Consider the following 21,769-nt stretch of genomic DNA (forward strand, 5'->3'; position numbering starts at 1 on the left):
TATTGATTTTCTGATCAAAGAATTTCCTTTAGTAATTCATGTAGCTTTGGTTTGGTTTTTGCAAATTCTCTAAGCTTGTGTTTATCTGTAAATATTTTAATTTCACCTTCATATTTGAGACAGAGTTTTGCTGGATATATGATTCTTGGCTGGCAGTTTTTCTCCTTCAGTGCTCTATATATGTCATCCCATTGCCTTCTTACCTGCATGGTTTCTGCCAAGTAGTCTGAATTTATTCTTATTGATTCTCTTTTTTAGGTGACTTTTCATTTATCCCTGGCTGCTTTTAAGTTTTTCTCTTTATCCTTGGTTTTGGAAGTTTGATGATAATATGTCTTGGTGATTTTCTTTTGGGATCTATCCTGTATGTGGTTTGATGAGCATCTTGGATAGATATCCTTCATCTTTCACGATGCCAGGGATGTTTCCTGACAACAGATCTTGAACTATTCTCTCTGTATTTTCTGTTATCCCTTCTTGTTTTGGAACTCCAATCACATGGAAGTTATTCTTCTTGATAGAGTCCCACATGATTCTTAGGGTTTCTTCATTTTTTAAAATTCCTTTCTCTGATTTTTCTTCAAATATATTAGTGGCAATTGCCTTTTGTTCCATCTCCCCAGCTCTGCATTCCAATTCCTCGATTCTGCTCCTCTGACTTCCTATTGAGTTGTCTAATTCTGTAATTTTATTGTTAATCTTTTGAATTTCTGAATGCTGTCTCTTGATGGATTCTTGAAGCTTATTAAATTTTTCACTATGTTCTTGAATAATCTTTTTGATTTCTTCAACTGCTTTATCTGTGTGTTCCTTGGCTTTTTCTGTAGATTGCCTTATTTCATTTCTGAGGTCATCCTTGATGTCTTGAAGCATTCTGTATATTAGTTTTTTATATTCTACATCTGGCAATTCCAGGAATATATCTTCATCTGGGAAAAATTTTGATTTTCTGATTTGGGGGTTTTTAGAAGCAATCACGGTCTGCTTCTTTATGTGATTTCATATTGACTGCTGTCTCTGAGCCATCTACAAGATATTGTAGTGATTTATTTTATATTTGCTCACTGAGTCTTATCTTCTTATTTTGCTTTGTTTCAATACACCCAGGTGGGCTACTAGAGTGTGCTAACTTGATTGTTGTAGCCTTCGAATCACTTATGTCCTGTTACCAGCTGGTTTGAGCTATTACCAGGTATATGAGCCTGAGTACATTCACTATTCTTGAATAGGTGTCCTGATAGTGAGTCACCTAGTGCGTGAAGTAGGCTCTCACCTATTAACTTAGAGGAGTACTGGTGATGGTTGTATGCACCAGTTACTAGTAGCAGCAGGGGGTGACACTCTGAGGAGGACAGGATGCTGACAGCCTTCTCCCAAGTGCCAGTGAGGTAGGAGTGTCTCTATTCTCTACAGCACTCTGGTGGGTGAGCTCTACAGCTGTACCTTAGGCACCCAATGCTTGTACCTCTAAAGATTGGTAGGCATCACTATCCTCAAACAGGTGGTGTGAATGGAGCCTCGGCCCTCAGTTCCCTGATGTGGATCAGTGAGGGCTCTGTTTAATAGGTAGAGAGGTATCTGACCTCCAAAACTTACCTTTCCACTGCTCAGCTAAAACAATTACAGTCAGATCTCTATCAGAATAGCCTTTGCATTATAATAGCCACCTGGTTCCCTGTAGGGGTGAAAGCCAAAGACAGTGCATCTCTTATGCCTGGATGGAGCTGGTTCTGTATTGTTATTCCAGTTTAGGGAAGTCAGGGAAGGATTTTTCCCCTGATTGTTAATTGCTGCTTTTCTCAGGCCAGGAGAATGGATTAGAAAAGAAAGAAAGAAAAAAAACCCACAGAGCACTTCACTCTCTGGCCCAGGGAATTCCAACGTTATTGAAGCCAGCCGGGGCAGGGAGGGGAGGGATTAGATAGATAGAAGAGGGTAGTGTGGCAAAATAGACAAAGTTACTTATCTTGTTTGGTGACGACTGATTTATCTGAGATTCCAGAGGGGTGTGTAGCCTGTGTGCGCTGGCCAGGTCCCCACTGAGATTGCCCCAGAGGGTTAGGGCTGCATCCCGTGTTTGCCCAATCTCAGGAAGCTGCGATCAGCCCTGTGCGCTCAGTCCAAAGCCCAGCACCAAGGTCTCCTGGCTAGGATGCTGTGCTCCAGGCTCCGAAACCAGTTGCTGCTTCCCCATGGTTTCTTGTTCCCTTGTTAGCCGTGTTGGTGTGCGGCCTGCATGTGCTGGCTGGCTCCCCACTGAGGTTGCTCCAGGGGTTTGGGACTGCGTCCTGTGCTTGCCCCATCTCAGTAAGCTGCGATCAGCCCACCACTCTGGCACCAGGGAACCAAAAGGGCTCAAGGCTGCAGTGCAGCTGGCCAGCTCCGGAAGCAGTCGTTGCTTCAGCACACAGTTTTTCGCTCCTCTGTCACTCAGGTCAACTCCTTAGTTCTGTGTTTGATGGTCAGGGTTCTTAGATTGTCATGTATGTAATCTATTCACTCATTTTTATGAGTCTTTGTTGCAAGAGGAATCAGCAGAAGCTTCTACCTAGTCAGCCACCTTGGTCCCGCCTCCCTTGCGGTAGTGTTTTGTCGTTTTCTTTGTATATGTCTTTTACATCCCTGGTTAGATTTATTCCTAAGTATTTTATTTTTTAGGGGCTCTTATAAATGGTATTGTTTTCCTGATTTCCTTTTCATTGTTCTCTTTATTGGTGTATAGGAATCCAACTGTTCTTTGTATGTTTATTTTGTATCCTGCTATTTTGCTGAATCTTTCAATTAGTTCTAGTGGTTTTCTTGTGGAGTCTTTTGGGTTTTTTATGTATAGAATCATATTGTCTGCAAATAGGGACAGTTTAACTTCTTCGTTACCAATTTGGATGCCCTTTATTTCTTTTTCTTGCCTTATTGCTCTAGCTAGGACTTCCAGCACAATGTTAAATAAGAGTGGTGATAAAGAGCATCCTTGTCTTGTTTCTCTTCTCAAGGGAAATGTTTTCAGCCTCTCTCCATTAAGAATGATGTTGGCCATTGGTTTTGCATAGATGCCCTTTATTATGTTGCCACCTCCACTTTAAAGCCTTGTTTTTCACTTTGAAACTTTCCTAGCATTGGAATAAGGGTATAATCTCCTTCGGATTTTAGTCACAGGTGCCATTTTTTCCTATATAAAGTCAAATCTGTCAAATCAGCTTCTTCCAAGTCCCAGCAGCAGACTCCCTTCCTCTATTATTTTAGAGTTTGCTCATCATCTGGTTATTTTCGGTTGAAATTTACTCTTCTGCTCTCATTAAGTTTTTAGAACAGGTAAGACAACTCAGCAAATGACTAATCCTTTCGCGGGCTGGGCTATCTGCACCACCTCCTTGCCCAGATGCTCTGTTGCTTCATACCTGAGGTGTTTCCAAGAGATTGCCTGAATTCTAGCACTGCAATTTAACAATATTGAAATGACTTTATGCACATAGTGGAAATGACTGACTTAGTTTCCTCCTAGATAAGAGGAGAGTTATTTCCCAATGATGGTTTCCTTTATCATGGAATTATATGACAAGCTTTTTTTTCCTTTCTCATCATCCTTTAGTATTTGGGAAAAAAAATATTCTAAGCTTTATTAACAAAATGCTTTAAAAAACAAATCAGAAAATTGAAAGTAGAAGTGAAGGAGAATCTATTTATACTGACATTGTTATTTCTCTGGATTAGATGCAACAGATCCTATTAATTACATCAACAATCAGATATCTAGCACTTACTGAGAAACTAAATACCCCAGGCACAGTAGCTAGAAATGGATCAGAAGCCTGGAAATTCATACTAGTTGCCTAGGGTTGATCCTTGGATTTCCGATGAAATGCTTGAGCTCAGCAATACTCTTTGATTAATTTTGGCTCACGTACTAAGTACATGGCCTCCTGGCCTATTGGTTGAGGGTGGGAGAGAAAAAATATTCCTGACCCTTTCTAGCTATGGCTTCAGCGTTTAGACTCTGATTCAAGGTGCATATAAAAGGAATGAATGTCCATTTTTATATTATTGTAAATTGTCTAACTTTCCCTGGTCCCATTCCTTTTTGAGGGCAGTTGATTGATGTGGTCAAGGATCTGATGTTTTGCTTATGTGTTTTTTTTTTTTTTCAAATCGGTAAAAACAAAACAAAACAGTTGCCATGGAGTCAATTCCAACTCATGGTGACCACATGTGTGTTAGAGTAGAACTGTGCTTGATAGGGTTTTCAGTGGCTGATTTTTTGGAGGTGGATTGCCAGGCCTCTGGGTGAATTTCAGTTGTTGACATTTCAGTTAGCAGCTGTGTGGGTTAACTGTTTTCAGAACCCAGGGACTCCCTAGCATTCTTTTAGGGAGTCTGTTGTTGTTGTTAGGTGCCATCGAGTTGGTTCCGACTCATAGCGACCCTATGCACAACAGAAAAAAACACTGCCTGGTCCTGAGCCATCCTCACAATCGTTGTTATGCTTGAGCTCATTGTTGCAGCCACTGTGTCAATCCACCTCGTTGAGGGTCTTCCTTTTTTCTGCTGACCCTGTACTCTGTCAAGCCTGATGTCCTTCTCCAGGGACTGATCCCTCCTGACAACATGTCCAAAGTATATAAGACACAGTATCACCATCCTTGCTTCTAAGGAGCATTCTGGTTGTACTTCTTCCAAGACATATTTGTTTGTTCTTTTGGCAGTCCATGGTATATTCAATATTCTTCACCAACACTGCAATTCAAAGACGTCAATTCTTCTTTGGTCTTCCTTATTCATTTTCCAGCTTTCATATGCATATGATGTGATTGAAAGTACCATGGCTTGGGTCAGGCGCACCTTAGTCTTTAAGGTAACATCTTTGCTCTTCAACACTTTAAAGAGGTCCTTTGCAGCAGATTTACCCAATGCAATGCATCTTTTGATTTCTTGACTGCTGCTTCCATGGCTGTTGATTGTGGATCCAAGTAAAATGAAATCCTTGACAACTTCAATCTTTTCTCCATTTATCATGATGTTGCTCATTGGTCCAGTTGTGAGGATTTTTGTTTTCTTTATGCTGAGGTGCAATCCTACTGAAGGCTGTGGTCTTTGATCTTCATTAGTAAGTGCTTCAAGCGCTCTTCACTTTCAGCAAGCAAGGTTGTGTCATCTGCATAACGCAGGTTTTTAGTGAGTCTTCCTCCAATCCTGATGCCCCATTCTTCTTCATATAGTCCAGCTTCTCGTGTTATTTGCTCAGCATACAGATTAAATAGGTATGGTGAAAGAATACAACCCTGATGCACACCTTTCCTGACTTTAAACCAATCGGTATCCCCTTGTTCTGTCCAAACAACTGCCTCTTGATCTATGTAAAGGTTCCTCATGAGCACAATTAAGTGTTCTGGAATTCCCATTCTTTGCAATGTTATCCATAATTTGTTATGATCCACACAGTCAAATGCCTTTGCATAGTCAATAAAACAGAGGCAAACATCCTTCTGGAAACCCTGGTGGCATAGTGGTTGAGTGGTATGACTGCTAACCAAAGGGTTGGCAGTTTGAATCCACCAGGCACTCCTTGGAAACTCTATGGGGCCGTTCTATTCTACTCTGTAGGGTCTCTATGAGTCAGAATCGACTCAAAGGCACTGAGTTTGGATTTTTTGTTAAACATCCTTCTGGTATTCTGTGCTTTCAGTCAGGATCCATCTGACATCAGCAATGATATCCCTGGTTCCACGGCCTCTTCTGAAACCTGCCTGAATTTCTGGCAGTTCCCTGTCAGTGTACTGCTGCAGCCATTTTTGAATGATCTTCAGCAAAATTTTGCTTTCATGTGATATTAATGATATTGTTCTATAATTTCTACATTTGGTTGGATCACATTTCTTGGGAATAGGCATAAAGATGGATCTCTTGCAGTCAGTTGGCCAGGAAGCTGTCTTCCATATTTCTTGGCATAGCTGAGTGAACACCTCCAGTGCTGCATCTGTTTGTTGAAACATCTCAATTGATATTCCATCAATTCCTGGAGCCTCTTACAAAGTAAACTATAATCCAAGGTATAGATGGTGAGTGCTAGGAATATTCTTTGTATTTAGGATGATGAATGTTTGAATCAGGTCATTGTTGTTTTTGTTAGGTGCCGTTGAGTCAGTTCCAACTCACTTCAGCCCTGTGTACTATAGAAACTTTGTTCAATCCTGTGCCATTCTCTCAGTTGTTGTTATGCTCGAGCCCATTGTTGCAACCACTATCAATCCATTCTGTTGAGGGTCTTCTGCTTTTTCCTTGACCTTCTACTTTTCCAAGCATGATGTCCTTCTCCAGGGATTGATCCCTCCTAATGATATGTCCAAAGTATGTGAGACTCCCTGCTTCTAAGGAGTATTATGGCTGTACTTCTTACAAGACAGATTTGTTCACTCTTCTGATAGGTAATTACTTAAAAATCAAAGAGCTATTCAGTCATGTAAGCTGGTACATTATCCTTTTCAGAATGTCAGTTAACACATATTTATTATCTGCACCATAAAAGACAGATGAGTTAAAGGTTTGAGAAGGTGAATAGCAGTAACCGGGATGTAGTATTTAATATAGGTAGCAAGAATAATATTTTTTATAAGTGTAGCTCATAAATTTTTACTCTTTCACTTATTTTAAATATATAGTATGGACTTTGGGGTCTTACTCCTATCATCTTGCCTGATGCTTATTTACTAGCTGAACAAATTGTTTGATGTTGCTAAGCCTCTCTTCATTCATGGGTAAAATGAGTAATGATGCTATCTACGTGGTAGTATTGTTGACAGGATTAAGTGATAGACATGAGGGACATATCACAGGGCCTGGAACATAGGACTGAAAACAATAACCATTGCCATCCAGTGAATTCCAACTCATAGAGACCCTATAGGACAGGGTAGAACTGCCCTATAGTGTTTCCAAGGACTGGCTGAAGGATTTGAACTGCCAATCTTTTGGTTAGCAGCTGTAGCTCCTAACTACTGCACCACCAGGGCTCCATTACAGAGGAGAGCCTCAATAAATAGTCGTTATTATCATTGGAAATAAATATCAGTAATTTTCTCTCATGGCTGACAAACCCCATTAATCTCATTTATTACAATTTGTGGGTTTTGTTCTTGCAATTCTAGCATTTAAACACGCTGAGAATTTACTATTACAATCTTATTAACATCTGATCTGATGACCTGAGACCAGAAAATGTTGTTGGGAAAAGGACCACAAATACTATTATAAATAGCATGCCATGGGTGCAGGCCACACTGGTCTTTCCAGTTGGTTTTGTTGACAAGGCTCTTTATTTTGCCTCCCGGTTGAGTTTATCCTGAAGGCAGAGGAGATGCTGTCTCAGTCCAAACAATTTGCAATACTACTTACCACCCTTGACCCATCAATCCACTCATGCCCTTCTGTAGCTGTGTCTTACATGGATCCTCTGGTATTTGTTAGGCTTTCATATAAAAACCTACGAACAAAGACTAACCATTCAGTCAATAGTCTGGCTCTAGCAGTGATGTCAGGATTACTTCAACTCCACAGAGTGTTATCAGCATCTAGGGAGCTACTTGAAGCAGCCACAATTTTCTCTATTTTTATTCCTTTTCCTTCAGTTCTTTTGTCCTTGATTACAAAAACAGCCATTTCAAAGGTATTAGATATGACAAAAAAGTAAAGAAGAAAAAACTCATTCATAATCCTAAATACAGAAGCAATCGATATGAAAATTCCGGACTCTTTCCATTTAGTCACTTTTCTGTGTTTAGTATTTTAACATGATTGGGAGCATCTGTCTGTGCTATTTCAATCTTGAATTTTTTGTTTAACCTTCTAACATAAACACTTTATTTTGTTTAAATAGTGCCTTAAATAACTCATTATATGGTTGTACTATAATTTACTTAATTGGTCTCTCTGTGGACATTTAAGTTGTTCCAATTTTTAGCTTTTATAAATAATGCTATTACAAAGAAGAACATATTTATAAATAATAAGGCTAATATAAATAGGAACATCTGCCCCAAAGAAATAATAAACTTTTGCCAGTATTGCAGTTTATCTTATTAAGACAGCATGTTAGACTTACAGTAACAAAGGCTATCAGTAAATCTTGCCAGACTTTTTGCAGAAAGGTTGGCTAATTTTCAATCCTACCTGTAATAATGACAATGTTTCTCTCATTCTTCCCTTGTCGGCAGTGGATATTCACCCTGAAATTGCTTTTTCTTATTCATAGGTAAAACATGTTACATTTAAAAAATTATTAGTGATACTAATAAATTTATTATGTTTGTAAGCTATCTTGTTTGGTGAATTCTCGAGTAGTTTTCCTCTTTGCTTGAGGCGATAGTGCTTTTGCTTTTGAGGTTTAGGTGCTGTTAGGTGCCGTTAAGTTAGTTCCAATTCACAGTGACCCTATGTACAACAGAATGAAACACTGCCCAATCCTGTGCCATCCTCACAACAGTTGCTATGTTTGAGCCTACTGTTGTAGCCACTGTGTCAAATCATCTCATTGAGGGTCTTTCTCTTTTTTGCTGACCTTCTACCTTACCAGGCATGACATCCTTCTCCAGGGACTGGTCCCTTCCAATAACATGCCCAAAGTATGTGAGATGATGTCTTGCCATCCTCACTTCTAAGGAGCATTCTGCTTGTACTTCTTCCAAGAGAGATTTGTTCGTTCTTCTGGCAGTCCATGGTATATTCAGTATTCTTTGCCAACACCATAATTCAAATGCGTCAATTCTTCTTTGGTCTTCACATGCATATGAGGTGACTGAAAATACCACGACTTGGGTCAGGTGCCCCTTAGCCCTCAAGATGACACCTTTGTTTTTTAACAGTTTGAAGAGATCTTTTGCAGCAGATTTGCCCAATGCAATATGTCATTTGATTTATTGACTGCTGCTTCCATGGGCATTGATTGTGAATCCAAGCAAAATGAAATCCCTTGACAACTTCGACATTTTCTCTGTTTATAATGATGTTGCTATTGGCCCAATCGTAAGGATTTTTGTTTTCTTTTTGTTGAGGTATAATCTGTAGTGAAGCTTGTAGTCCGATCTTCATTAGTAAGTGCTTCAAGTCCCCCTCACTTTCAGCAAGCAAGGTTGTGTCATCTGCATGTTGCAGGTTGTTAATGAGTCTTCCTCCAGTCTTGATGTCTCTTTCTTCTTTATATAGTCCAGCTTCTCACATTATTTGCTCAACGTCCAGTTTGAACAAGAAGAGTGAAAAGATACAACCTGATGCACACTTTTCCTGATTTTAAATCATGCAATATCCCTTGTTGTGTTCAAAGGGCTACCTCTTGGTCCATGTACAGGTTCCTCGTGAGCACAGCTAAGTGTTCTGGAATTATCGTTCTTTGCAATATTATCCATAATTTGTTATGATCCACACAGTCAAATGCCTTTGCATAGTCAATAAAATAGAGGCAAACATCCTTCTGGTATTCTCTGCTTTTGGCCAAGATTCATCTGACATCAGCAATGATAGCCCTCATTCCATGTCCTCATCTGAAACTGGCTTGAATTTTTCACAGTTCTGTGTCGATGTACTCCTGCAACTGTTTTGGAATTATCTTCAGCATAATTTTACTTGCATGTGACGCTGATGATATTGTTTGATAATTTTCTCATTCCATTGGATCATCTTTTTTTGGAATGGGCACTGTCTTAGGCTGGGTTCTCTAGAGGAGCGAAACCAGTACAACTTTTTATGTATATATAAATTAATAAACAAAAACAAAAAAACCCAAACTCGTTGCCATTGAGTGGATTCTGTCTCACGGTGACCCTATAGGACAGTACAGAGCTGCCCCAGAGGGTTTCCAAGGAGTGGCTGGTGGATTCTAATTGCTGATCCTTTTGGCTAGCAGCTGAATGCTTAACCACTGCACTACCAGGCTTCCATATATATATATATATATAAAAAACCAAACCTGTTGCTATCGAATTGATTCAGACTCGTAAATATATAGAAAAAAAAAGAGAGAGACTTAATTCAAGGAAATGGCTCATGCAGTTGTGGAGGCTGGCAAGACCCAAATCCATGGCTGAGGCGTCAGGCTGGAGGCTTCTCCTGACTCACATGGTTCTAGGGACTGACGAACCTAAAATAGGCGGGTCAGGTAGCAGGTTACTGTCTCAGGTTCTAAGAACCAGAGGTCAGATGATGACGAGTGGAATACAGGATCCAGAGTGAGAGTGAGCCTTGTTGTAACATCCACTGATATACTGGAGGCAGGCCACACCCCCAAGGAAACTCCCTTTTCAACTGATTGGCTTCTCATAGCAGATCTCATCATGGAGGTGATCACATTACGTTATATTATGGAAGATCAATCAGTCCAGTGTCTGCTAACCCATTGAGAATCAGCCTAGCCAAGTTGACACAAAGTTAACCATCACAGGTACATACATGGTTCTCTTCACTCAGTGGGTCAGGTAGATGTGTTCCAAATTTCTTGGCATAGACGAGTAAGTGCTTCTAGTGTTCCATTCATTTGGTGAAACATCCCAATTGGTATTCCATAATTTCTGGAGTCTTGGTTTTTGCCAATGCTTTCAGTGTAGCTTGGACTTCTTCCTTCAGTACCATAGGTTCTTGATCATATGCTACCTCCTGAAATGGTTGAATGTTGACCAATTCTTTTGACACAGTGACTGTGTGTTCCTTCCATCTTCTTTTGATGCTTCCTGCATCATTCAAATTTTTGCCCATAGAATCCTTCAATATTAGAACTCGAGACTTGAAATTTTTCTTCAGTTCTTTTAGCTTGAGAAATGCAAAGTGTGTTCTTCCCTTTTGGCTTTCTAAATACAGGTCTTTGCACATTCCATTATAATACTTAGTCTTCTTGAGCCTCCCTTTGAAACCTTTTGTTCAACTCTTTTACTTGATTATTTCTTCCTTTTACTTTAGCTACTCTATGTTCAAGAGCAAGTTTCAGAGTTTTTTCTGACATTTTGGTCTTTTCTTTCTTTTTAATGATCTCTTTCTTTTTTCATGTATGATGTCCTTGATGTCATCCCACAACTCTTCTGGTCTTCTGTCATTAGTTTGATGGAGAAGCTTGATATCATTAGTCAGAACAAGGCCAAGGGACAACTTTGAATAGGACATCAGTTGCTCATCTATGCAAGTTCAAGTTGCAGCTGAAGAAAATTAAAACAAGTCCACAAGAGGCAAAATATGACCTTGATTATATCCCACCTAAATTTAGAAACCATCTCAAGAATAGATTTTTTAAAATAATTTTTATTGTGCTTTAAGTGAAAGTTTACAAATCAAGTCAGTCTCTCACACAAAAACCCATATACACCTTGCTACACACTCCCAATTACTCTCCCCCTAATGAGACAGCCCACTGTCTCCCTCCACTCTCTCTTTTCGTGTCCATTTCACCAGCTTCTAACCCCCTCCACCCTCTCATCTCCTCTCCAGGCAGAAGATGCCAACATAGTCTCAAGCATCCACCTGATCCAAGAAGCTCACTCCTCACCAGCATCCCTCTCCAAACCATTGTCCAGTCCAATCCCTGACTGAAGAGTTGGCTTTGGGAATGGTTTCTGTGCTGGGCCAACAGAAGGTCTGGGGGCCATGACCACAGGGGTCCTTCTAGTCTCAGTCAGACCATTAAGACTGGTCTTATGAGAATTTGGGGTCTGCAACCCACTGTTCTCCTCCTCCCTCAGGGGTTCTCTGTTGTGTTCTCTGCCAGGGCAGTCATCTGTTGTAGTCGGGCACCATCTAGTTCTTCTGGTCTCAGGCTGATGTAGTCTCTGGTTCATGTGCCCCTTTCTGTCTCTTGGGCTAGCAATTGCCTTGTGTCCTTGGTGTTCTTCATTTTCCTTTGATCCAGGTGGGTTGAGACCAACTGATGTATCTTAGATGGCTGCTTGCTAGTCAAGAATAGATTTTTAACATAAGGTTAAGTTTTTATCTTCTGTCACATTTGAATAAGCAGACTACCCCTTCTGTTCTCAACAATTTTCTTTTAAAAAGTATTTATTTATGTATTTATTTATTTTCCTTTTAAGACGCTATGCAAATTTCTCACTCTCTTCCCCAGCTATCAACTCTGAGTACCAGGCAAATAACAGAAGTTCCTATTAAACTGCCCTTTATTTGGGATGAAAGTGTTTACCGAACTTAAATTTCCATAACTTGAAGGGCCATTCAATTGATATCCTGGAACATGAAAGGCGTACTCCCCTGGACTTTTATTTACCATTGTGATGAAAACACATGTAACAAAACATATACCAACTCTCACTGGACTTTTTCACTTAATGCAGACAGAGAAGCATCTGACACTTCCTCCTAAGAATAAAAAAAACCAAGTTCTGTTTCCTCAGAAAGAGCCACGAATGTAGAAAACACGTCTCATGCCCCTGTCACCCAGTAGGTGCTCAGAAAACATTAGTTCTCTCCCTCTTCCCTTTCTCCACAGCCCTATCCACACCTCTGCATTACTCAGTCTGGGAGCACCTGTCTTTCCAGAGACCAAACCCATTCATAAGAGTCCATTCTGTGCTTGGCCTTACTGTAAACGCAATACAGATGGTCTTGGGAAGTCTTCTGATAGCCCTGCCAAGCTTGTTGCAAATAGTGTGTTGTTTTCAGGTGTAATAGAAGGGTTGGTGGGAGCAGGCCTTTGACTGACCTCTGATGACCTCAAGCAAGGTTCTGAGTCTTAACGGCTTTTAGGATGTGTTTGCTAAGGCAGTTTATTCTTTCTTCAGATAATTAGATTTTATTCTACATTTATATCTAACTTGAAATTTTATACATTAAACATGCCCAGAGTATTTTCTCATGGAGAATAATTGGCTAATTCAAAAGAAAACAATGCCTACCTAGTATCTCTCTTGAAACAGGTAGAGGCATTTATAAAGTGTGCCTTGTCACCGGCCCTTTGGGAAAGGGTGTGGCCCTGCTTATTTGGAGGTTTCGTTTCACGGAACGAAGTTTTCCTTGTCTGGTTTTGTCAGTGGTGTCTGGTTATGATGTTTTAGGTCCCCTGGGGGCATCATAGTTAGAGGCTGACCTCAGACTCTGTCTCCAGACACCAGACCAAGCTCTCGACTGCATCTCCTTGCGGGATTCCCAGCCTTCACCAGGAGGCCCAGGGGTGGGACATCTCAAAGAAGACTGTAGTCTCCAAAAGAAAGTGACAACTCCTTTGAATTATTTCGGATACAAAAATGAGTTGCCACATGTTTCATGAGACATATTCATGTGTTTAATACCATATTAATCTTGCAGGAGTTTAATTATTGGCTTTAGACACAAATTTTAACAGAAATCGAAAGAAGAATAACTGTGAGACTACTTCCAAAGCTCTCTTGAAGTTGCCTTAATCCCTCCTGACATTTCCTTAACTGGTTTCCTTTTGTTTTAATATTTCCAGCAGAAATGTTTTGCTAATGCTGTGAAGGGTGGCTTTGGCTTTGTCTCCTCTGTTTTTTCCGGAGTTAGCCTTTCTCTCTAAAAAACACTGCATCCTAGCTTTTTGAAATCCCTACTGAATTCAGAGGAATGATGTCTTGGCACCCTATCTCCTTTTCCTGGAACACAATGTGATGCTGACGACATAGTCCAGTCCCTCCACTCCACAAATTGGCTTGTCTCATTTCACTTGAATATTCAGTGGTGAGTAAGAACAGAAGTGGAAAGCCTTACTTACCACAGTTTATTATACGTTTCATATCCATGGTAATTATTTTCATAATGCCACACTTGAATAAACTGATCAGATTAAGAATGACTTACCCGGCTGGCCAATAGCTTTTGGAATGATTCTCCAAGGGTGACTTTGTTGCGTTATTACAAAACGTGGCAGGATAGACCTGTCCGGCCATTGGTTGCAGACATTCATTTGTGATGCTGCCTTAAGGAGATGAGATGACAGCAAATTGTTCCAGCATAGTGGCCTGCCCTGCCAACAGTTCGGAGGAGGAGTTGCGAGTGGGGCTAGAGGTACCTGGAAACCTAAAACTTGTTTTCACTGTGGCATTGGCCGTGATGATGGGGCTAATCATGTTCTCTTTGGGATGCTCTGTGGATATCCGGAAGCTGTGGCTGCATGTCAGAAGACCCTGGGGCATCGCTGTGGGACTGCTGTGCCAATTTGGGCTCATGCCTCTTACGGCCCATCTCCTGGCCATCAGCTTCTCCCTGAAGCCAGCCCAAGCTTTTGCTGTTCTCATCATGGGATGCTGCCCAGGGGGAACCATCTCTAACATTTTCTCCTTCTGGGTGGATGGAGATATGGATCTCAGGTAAGTTACACTAGGAAGGCTCAGCAGTTTTCCCCCTGATTTCACTTCTCTAGGGGGATAACTAATTCAACCAAGGGTAACCCCTTCATTAGTGTTAAAAACTCTTCGAACCTTGTGGTGGAGATTCCAGTGGGCAGCATTTTATAGAGACTTGTTCAGCCATGGAAGGACTTCCCTTTCTGAGCTCAAAATGTACTTTGCTGTGATTATCTTCTGGTTTATTGGCAATGGTCTTTCTGAGTAGTGGGCTTTGGTTTATATGTGATAGTGGAGGCAGGTTTCCATCTCACCCAATTGCCCTTCCTAAGCACGAACTTCTTGTTACCTTCACTGGCATCTTTAACAACAGCCATGGGTTCACAATTCCCCAGGATGTAGGTTGAGAACTCCAGAAAGCTAAGGATAGTGGTTTGGAAGCAGTTGTGGTGGTGGTGTTGGCATAACCTGAATGAGGCCTTTGCCAATTCTAATCAGCAAGCATTGTCTGGGCAGTTGCTTTATGAAATAAGCATTGTGGGGGACGGGGGGAAGCTGAGAAGGGGAGTCTTAGAGGCATCTGCTCTAAGTTCTGATGGCTGCCTATTAGTTTGATTTGGGGAGCAACATGAAGGCTCCCATAACTAAAAAAGTTCTCTCTTACTGCTTTTCAGATGCTTAAAATTCACCACTAGAAGCTTATTCCTTTCCTTTTAGTCAGTGATCTTATTACCAGTTATGGCATAAATAAATACCACTGGAAGACATTACTCACAGCTCTGGTGGTGCAGTGGTTAAGAGTTTGGTTGCTAACCAAAAGGTCAGCAGTTCAAATCCACCAGCCACTCCTTGGAAACCCTAAGGGGTCGTTCTACTTTGTCTTTTAGGGTTGCTACGAGTTGGAATCAACTCGACAGCAATGGATTTTTGGAAGACATTAAGATTTATCATTCATTTATACCTTCATGAGGATGAATTAATCACATTTTTTTTTTTGAGTATATGTTTTGATGGGGAAAGAAGAGAGAGCATTTGAGGAAAGAACAGAGGGGTCACCATTGGGAAATGAAAAGGGCAAAATGAAAGTGGTCTTTCTAGATTTCTTGCTTACTTGCAAACAAACAGCGTCGCCTCTTGCCAGGGAAAGAACCATATATAAATTTAAATCTGTTCAATGTGTGGTGTCATTTAGTTGAGATTTATTGTACAATGAATGAATGAGTCAGAGGTGATGATTGTACTGGGAGTTAACGTGAGAGTCAGCAGGTATAGTTTTCTGGTTTCCTGTATAACCTGAATATTTAGTGTATGGAAAATATTTTGCCTATAAATTTTGAATGGGTTCATACCATTCAGACTAATAATTGACTTCCATAAAAAATGTCTTTACTCACTCATGAGAGATCACTTGATGAGTTTTGTATCTTACTACCAAGCCACTAATATTACGTATGCATTGCTAATTCAAATTCAATAATGTTTATCATTAACATAATAATTGGAAAATGATATATTTTTAATTTCTTTTTTAATTGTGCTTTAAGTGAAAGTTTACAGTTCAAGTCAGTTTCTTATACAAAAACTTATATACACACTGTTATGTGACCCTAGTTGCTCCCCCTACAATGTAACAGCACACTCCTCTCCATCCGGTATTTCCCATATCCATTCAACCAGCTCCTGTCCCCCTCTGCCTTCTCATCTCGCCTCCAGACAGGAGTTGCCCACAGTCTCATGTGTCTACTTGAGCTAAGAAGCACGCTCCTCCCCAGTATCATTTTCTGTCTTATAGCCCAGTCTAATCTTTGTGTGAAGAGTTGGCTCCGAGAATGGTTTTAGTTTTGGGCTAACAGAGATTCTGGGGGCCATGACCTCTGGGGTCCCTCCAGTCTCAGACCATTAAGTCTGGTCTTTTTACTAGAATTTGAGGTCTGCATCCCACTTTTCTCCTGCTCCATCAGGGATTCTCTGTTGTGTTTCCTGTCGGGGCAGTCATCGGTGGTAGCCGGACATCACCTAGTTCTTCCTGCCTCAGGCTGGTGGAGCCTCTGATTTATGTGGCCTTTTTTTTCTTTCTCTTGGGCTCATATTTTCCTTGTGTCTTTGGTGTTTTTCATTCTCCTTTGCTCCAAGTGGGTTGAGACCAATTGATGCATCTTAGATGGTTGCCTTCTAGCTTTTAAGACCCCAAACGCCACTCACCAAAGTGGGATGCAGAACGTTTTCTTAATACACTTTGTTATGCCAATTGCCCAAGATGTCCCCCGAAACCATGGTCCCCAGACCTCTGCCCCTGCTACTCTGCCCCTAGAAGTGTTCTGTTGTTTTCAGAAAACTTCTTAGCTTTTGGTTTAGTCCAGTTGTGTGTTGTCCTTCCCTTCACTTAAAATAATTCTTGTCTATTATCTAATTAGTGAATATCCCTATCCTTTTTTCCCTCCCCACCCTTGTAACCATCAAAGAATGTTTTCTTCTGTGTTTAAACCTTTTCTTGAGTTCTTATAATAGTGGTCTCATACAATATTTGTCCTTTTGCGACGGATTAATTTCACTCAGCATAATGCCTTCCAGGTTCCTCCATGTTATGAGATGTTTCACAGATTCATCATTGTTCTTCAGGAAAATGATAAATATTTTTTACACAAAGTTTATATATCAGTGATAGATTCCAGGACCTGAAAGTTTTTGGAACGAAGGAAGGAAACTAATATTTATTAAGTACCTTGATAGATACTTCCACATATATTCTCTTCCTTGGCTCTCATAATAGTTGTGTAAATGACCTTTTATTATTTGGAATTTTACAGCCGAGAAAATTGTGACTCAGGTTGGTTAAGTAGCTTTCCAAGTGCTACAAACCAATATAGCAGAACTCAAATTTGAATTCGTATCTGTTTTATAACAGTCTGCAATTTAGGCTCTTCCTTCCATGCCATTTAGCAACAAAAGTAGATCTTCTGTTCTGAGTAAGACCATAAATCTTTAAGCAGTGTTCTGAAACTGTTCCGGGAGGAAGAACATTTATTATTTTTATCTCTTGTTAGCCAACACTATAATAAAAACTCTAATGAACAGGAAGTCTATACAAGATAAAGCTCATTTTACTTCCCTTTGTTAACGCTGTCCTTGATTAGCTTTAACTTTGGTTAAATTATTTAACCCATCTAAGCCTCATTTCTTCATCTGTAAAATGTTATAAAAAGGGATTAAAATTACCTGTTCCATATAAATACATACATATCCTTGGAAACCCTATGGGGCAGTTATACTCTGTCCTTTAGGGTTGCTATCAGTCAGAATCGATGGCAATGGGTTTGGTTTTGGCTTAATATAGCTATATTATATACATATATATGGAAACCCTGGTGGCGAAGTGGTTAAGTGCAATGGCTGCTAACCAAAGGGTCAGCAGTTTGAATTCGCCAGGCGCTCCTTGGAAACTCTACGGGGCAGTTCTACTCTGTCCTATAGGGTCGTTATGAGTCAGAATCTACTCAACAGCACTGGGCTTGGTTTTTTGGGTTTTATATATATATACGCAAACACACAAAACAAAACAAACAAAAATAAACTTGACATTTTAAAGTGGGGAATAAATACTAGATTTACAAAAGCTTATAGATACATGAGTAATAAAAATCTAATTTTCTGTTAAAGTTGAATATAGGAGAAGTTCCGTACCTTTGAATGAAACAATATCCAAGTTCATTACATGTCTTCCCAATTGATTATCAACAATAATAATTTTTAAGCAAAACTCAGTACATAGTTACTGATAAGAGTTCCTTCTGTTTTGAATACTGAATAAAACTCAACAGCATTTAGTACAAAGTCTTCATTTGATAAATGAGGTAATCCAGGTTTAGCTCTCCGCAGAGAAACACCAAACATGTTCCCTATGCCTTAAGTTCATGCTTCATCCAGTCAGCTTGCAGTTCTCCGTGGGGTCACCCCAAACAGCCATTTCAGAATCAACATGTTTGAGCTAGTTTCTGCATTTTGAGTATCTGATGATGATACCAATCATTCTCCTTGTGACCTAGGCTCATCATCTTAACACCCCTATGCCTCACATCATTTCCTCACCTCGTTCAATCAGCTGCCAAGCCCTGTCTCTTGCCATATCACTCACAGGTATTCTTTCTTTCTATCTCCACTGCCATTGCATTAGCCCAAGAACCAAGCCAAACCTGTTGCCATTAGGTCAATTCTGACTCATAGTATCCCAGTAGGACAGATTAGAACTGCCATATAGGGTTTCCAAGGCTGTCATCTTTATAAAAGTAGACTGTCAAATCTTTCACACAAAGAGCAGCTGGTGGGTTGAAAGGCTGATCTTTCAGTTAGTAGCTAAGCACTTAACCACATTACCTCAGGCCAGGCCCTCACTATTCCCTTCTTGGCCAACTGCAGTATCTTCACAACCGTTCTCTTCACCTTCATTCTCCCCATCATGATTTCTAGTAAATGGACATGGCAACCCTGGGGGCAGAGTGCCTATGGTTGAATATTGACCTTGGACCTGTTTCCTGTAAATGGAAATAATATTTCCCTCATGGTATTGTGAGGAGAAAATGAACATGTTATGCATATAAAGGCTTCTCAACACCTACTATATTAGGTAGAAACTACTAAGCCTGGTCTAATCCACTTCTCCAGGTTTATTTTCCATTAGCCCCTTGAGCATTCCTGGCCTACAGTCAAAATGAACCACTCATTCTCCAAACATATCCTCTACTTTTCCAATTCTTCCTGCCCATGCTGTTCGCACAGCCTGGTGTGCCACCTGGCCTCATTCTATCCCCTCTAGTCATAATGTTATCCTTCATTATAACCATTCTAGGAAGCAATTAGCCAATATATATATATATGAAGACCCTTAAAAATTATTCTGTTTTTGGGCTGAGCTCGGCTGGTCTGGCTGGGCTTTCTCATATGTTGGCGGATTGACTAAGGTAGGCTGGTCTTGGATGGCTTCAGCTGGGACAACTGAGCTCTCCTCCATGTGAGCTCTCACTCTTCAGCAAGTTACCCTGGGTCTAATTAGATGGTAGTGGCAGTGTTCTGAGAAAGGGAAAGCATGCAAGGTCTCTTTAGGCCTGGGTTTGAAACCAGTTCACCACAGCATCTACCACATTCCACTGGAAAATGTAAATCTCAAGGTCAACCCAGATTCAAGGAGATGGGAAATAGACTCTGCCTCTTGATGGGATGAACCACAAAGTAGCATTGCAGAGGGCATGGATAAGGGAAATGTGAAGAATTGGGGGTATTTTTGCAATATACCACAGGAGAGATGGATCAAATTCCCGCTTTTGAGGGTAGGACAAGGAGACTAAGGCCTGGCAGGACCATGTCATAGTTAAGTGCACACATCTGGAGCATTTATTGACTGGGCTGTCTTGGCAGATTACATAAACTCTCCATGTCTCTGTTTCCTCACTTCTAAAATTAGGATGAAAACACCTACCTCGTGGGGTTGTTGTGAGGATTGAGTGATGAGTTAATATATGTAAAGTGCTTAGAATCGCACCTGGCACAAAATGCTACATGAACTATTATTATTGTATGGGGTAGGAAAAAGAGCACTGAGCCAAGACTCTGTGGTTTGGTCTCTGCTTAAGGAGCTGTGCACCTTTGAGCAGTTTAATTTACCTCTCTGGAATTCAGGTTCCTCATTTGTAAATCAATGGATTGAACTCTCTGAGGTGCTTTTAAGTTTTAAATATTTTGTCACTACAGGAATAGAGGAGTCCCTGGGTGGTACAAATGGTTAACACCCTCAGCTGCTCACCAAAAAGTTGGTAGTTTGAGTACATCCAGAGGTGCCTCAGAAGAAGGACATGGTGATCTACTTCTGAAAAGTCAGACATTGAAAACCTTGTGGAGCACAATTCTACCCTGACACACATGGGGTCACCAGGAGCTGGAGTCGACTCAGTGGCAACTGGCTTTCTAGGAAAAGAAAAGCAAATTATAAAGGGTAACTGTTCCTTTCCCTCCACTTCAGTTTAACCTTTCTCCGGAAACTGTTTGACAGAGTTGCCTCTTCTTTCTCACTCCAAGGCACCAGAAGTAGAACTCTATTTTATCATCTATAAGAAGGCATTGTGATAGCTGATCTACTTCTCCACCTCACCCTATAAGGCTTAAGTTCCTCAAGGGTTTGTTCATCTTTGTGTCCTCAGTGCCAGCCTGGTAGAGGTAGACACTCAATAACTGTTAAGTGAATGACTGAATGAGAGTTTCTAATTAGCTGGGAAAGTCTTCAGCTTGCTGTTGTGTGCATTGCAAGAACTGCTCATGAAGTATAATGAGTCTACTGGTGCAACTCAGGACAGTGCTCAGTGTCTTCAGTTCAACAACTTTTGATTTATAAGGTTCATTCTTTCTTGAGCCTGTGTTTGCGTCCTCAGCCTCAGAGAAAGGGTTCTGACCACTGGTGTTGGTGGAGCCTGCGGGGTTTAGTGTTCAACTTTGGCCTCTAAAGAAGCTGTTGGGCCTTTTTCAGAGACCCTGGGACTAGGACTTCAGGCTGTTCAGGCTCGTTTGACACGGCCTGGTGGAGGCTAAAGCCTATTGCTGGAGGCTTTAGAGACGACTTTGTGATTGAATTCAGTTTTTTCTACTTACTCATTATGTGACCTCGTTTAAGTTTCTATAACTCTCTGAATCTTAGTCTTCTCATCTTTAAAATGGAGATAATAATACCTACACATTAGGTTGTGTAGATTAAAAAAAAAAAGAGAACACATATCTAAAATCATGAGACAAAATCTGGCACATAGTGCTCAATAAATGCTGGTTATTATTATTGGGAGGTATTAGACAAGGATATCATTTACATTTGGGGATGGAAAACCTGGCCTTAAACTTTTTTCTGGGGTTAAGTCTGTTGACCTGATATTATGGCATAATTCATGTCCATCTGGCTAATTAGTTTTTTATTTCTTTCAATAGAGAAGCAAGTTTCTATTTTCATATTTTTGAGTATCAGAGTTTCTGATTTTGTTGGGTTTGGAATTAAAACAACATTGGAATAATTTAAATTTCAATTGTAAAATGTTATACTTATTGACACTACATTTTAATATAAAGTATTTTTTATGCCATTTCCCGGTTTGAAGGGAGGCTTTGGATTTACTTATTTGTTCAGACTTGCTAAATCTGTCTCATTCTCTGTGATAGTTTGGGGATGATGATCTCATTCTCCTTAGTACAAGTGGAATCTTGTTATGCTGAAGTCAGATTTTGCCAACAATTTTCAATATTTGAATAGCTGAGAGGCCCAGTTAGCAGCATCCTCTGTTTATATTACATTGGAACTTCATGGCAGCAAAATGAAAGGTGTGACTTCCTATTGTGTTCATACAAGTTCACTGTGGGCTCTTTCAGCTTCGCGGGTATTTATAGCAGTTGGCAGAACACCAGGATCATCTATTACAGTCCTTGACAATTACTGTGAGCATCACAGGCTTGAACAATTGCATAAAAGATGG

General features: G+C 40.4%; 1 protein-coding gene across 1 annotated transcript in view; it reads left to right on the plus strand.

The window, feature by feature from the left end:
- The first annotated feature begins 13,917 nt into the window (after positions 1–13,917).
- Positions 13,918–21,769, plus strand: part of SLC10A6 (solute carrier family 10 member 6) — a 39,781-nt gene continuing 31,929 nt past the window's right edge. The window contains exon 1 of the mRNA XM_003414192.3: positions 13,918–14,294. Coding sequence (XP_003414240.1) covers positions 13,918–14,294 — 377 coding nt within the window. The remainder of the gene's footprint in view (positions 14,295–21,769) is intronic.

Source organism: Loxodonta africana, chromosome 5 (assembly GCF_030014295.1).
Source record: "Loxodonta africana isolate mLoxAfr1 chromosome 5, mLoxAfr1.hap2, whole genome shotgun sequence".
NCBI classification, from domain to species: Eukaryota; Metazoa; Chordata; class Mammalia; order Proboscidea; family Elephantidae; genus Loxodonta; species Loxodonta africana.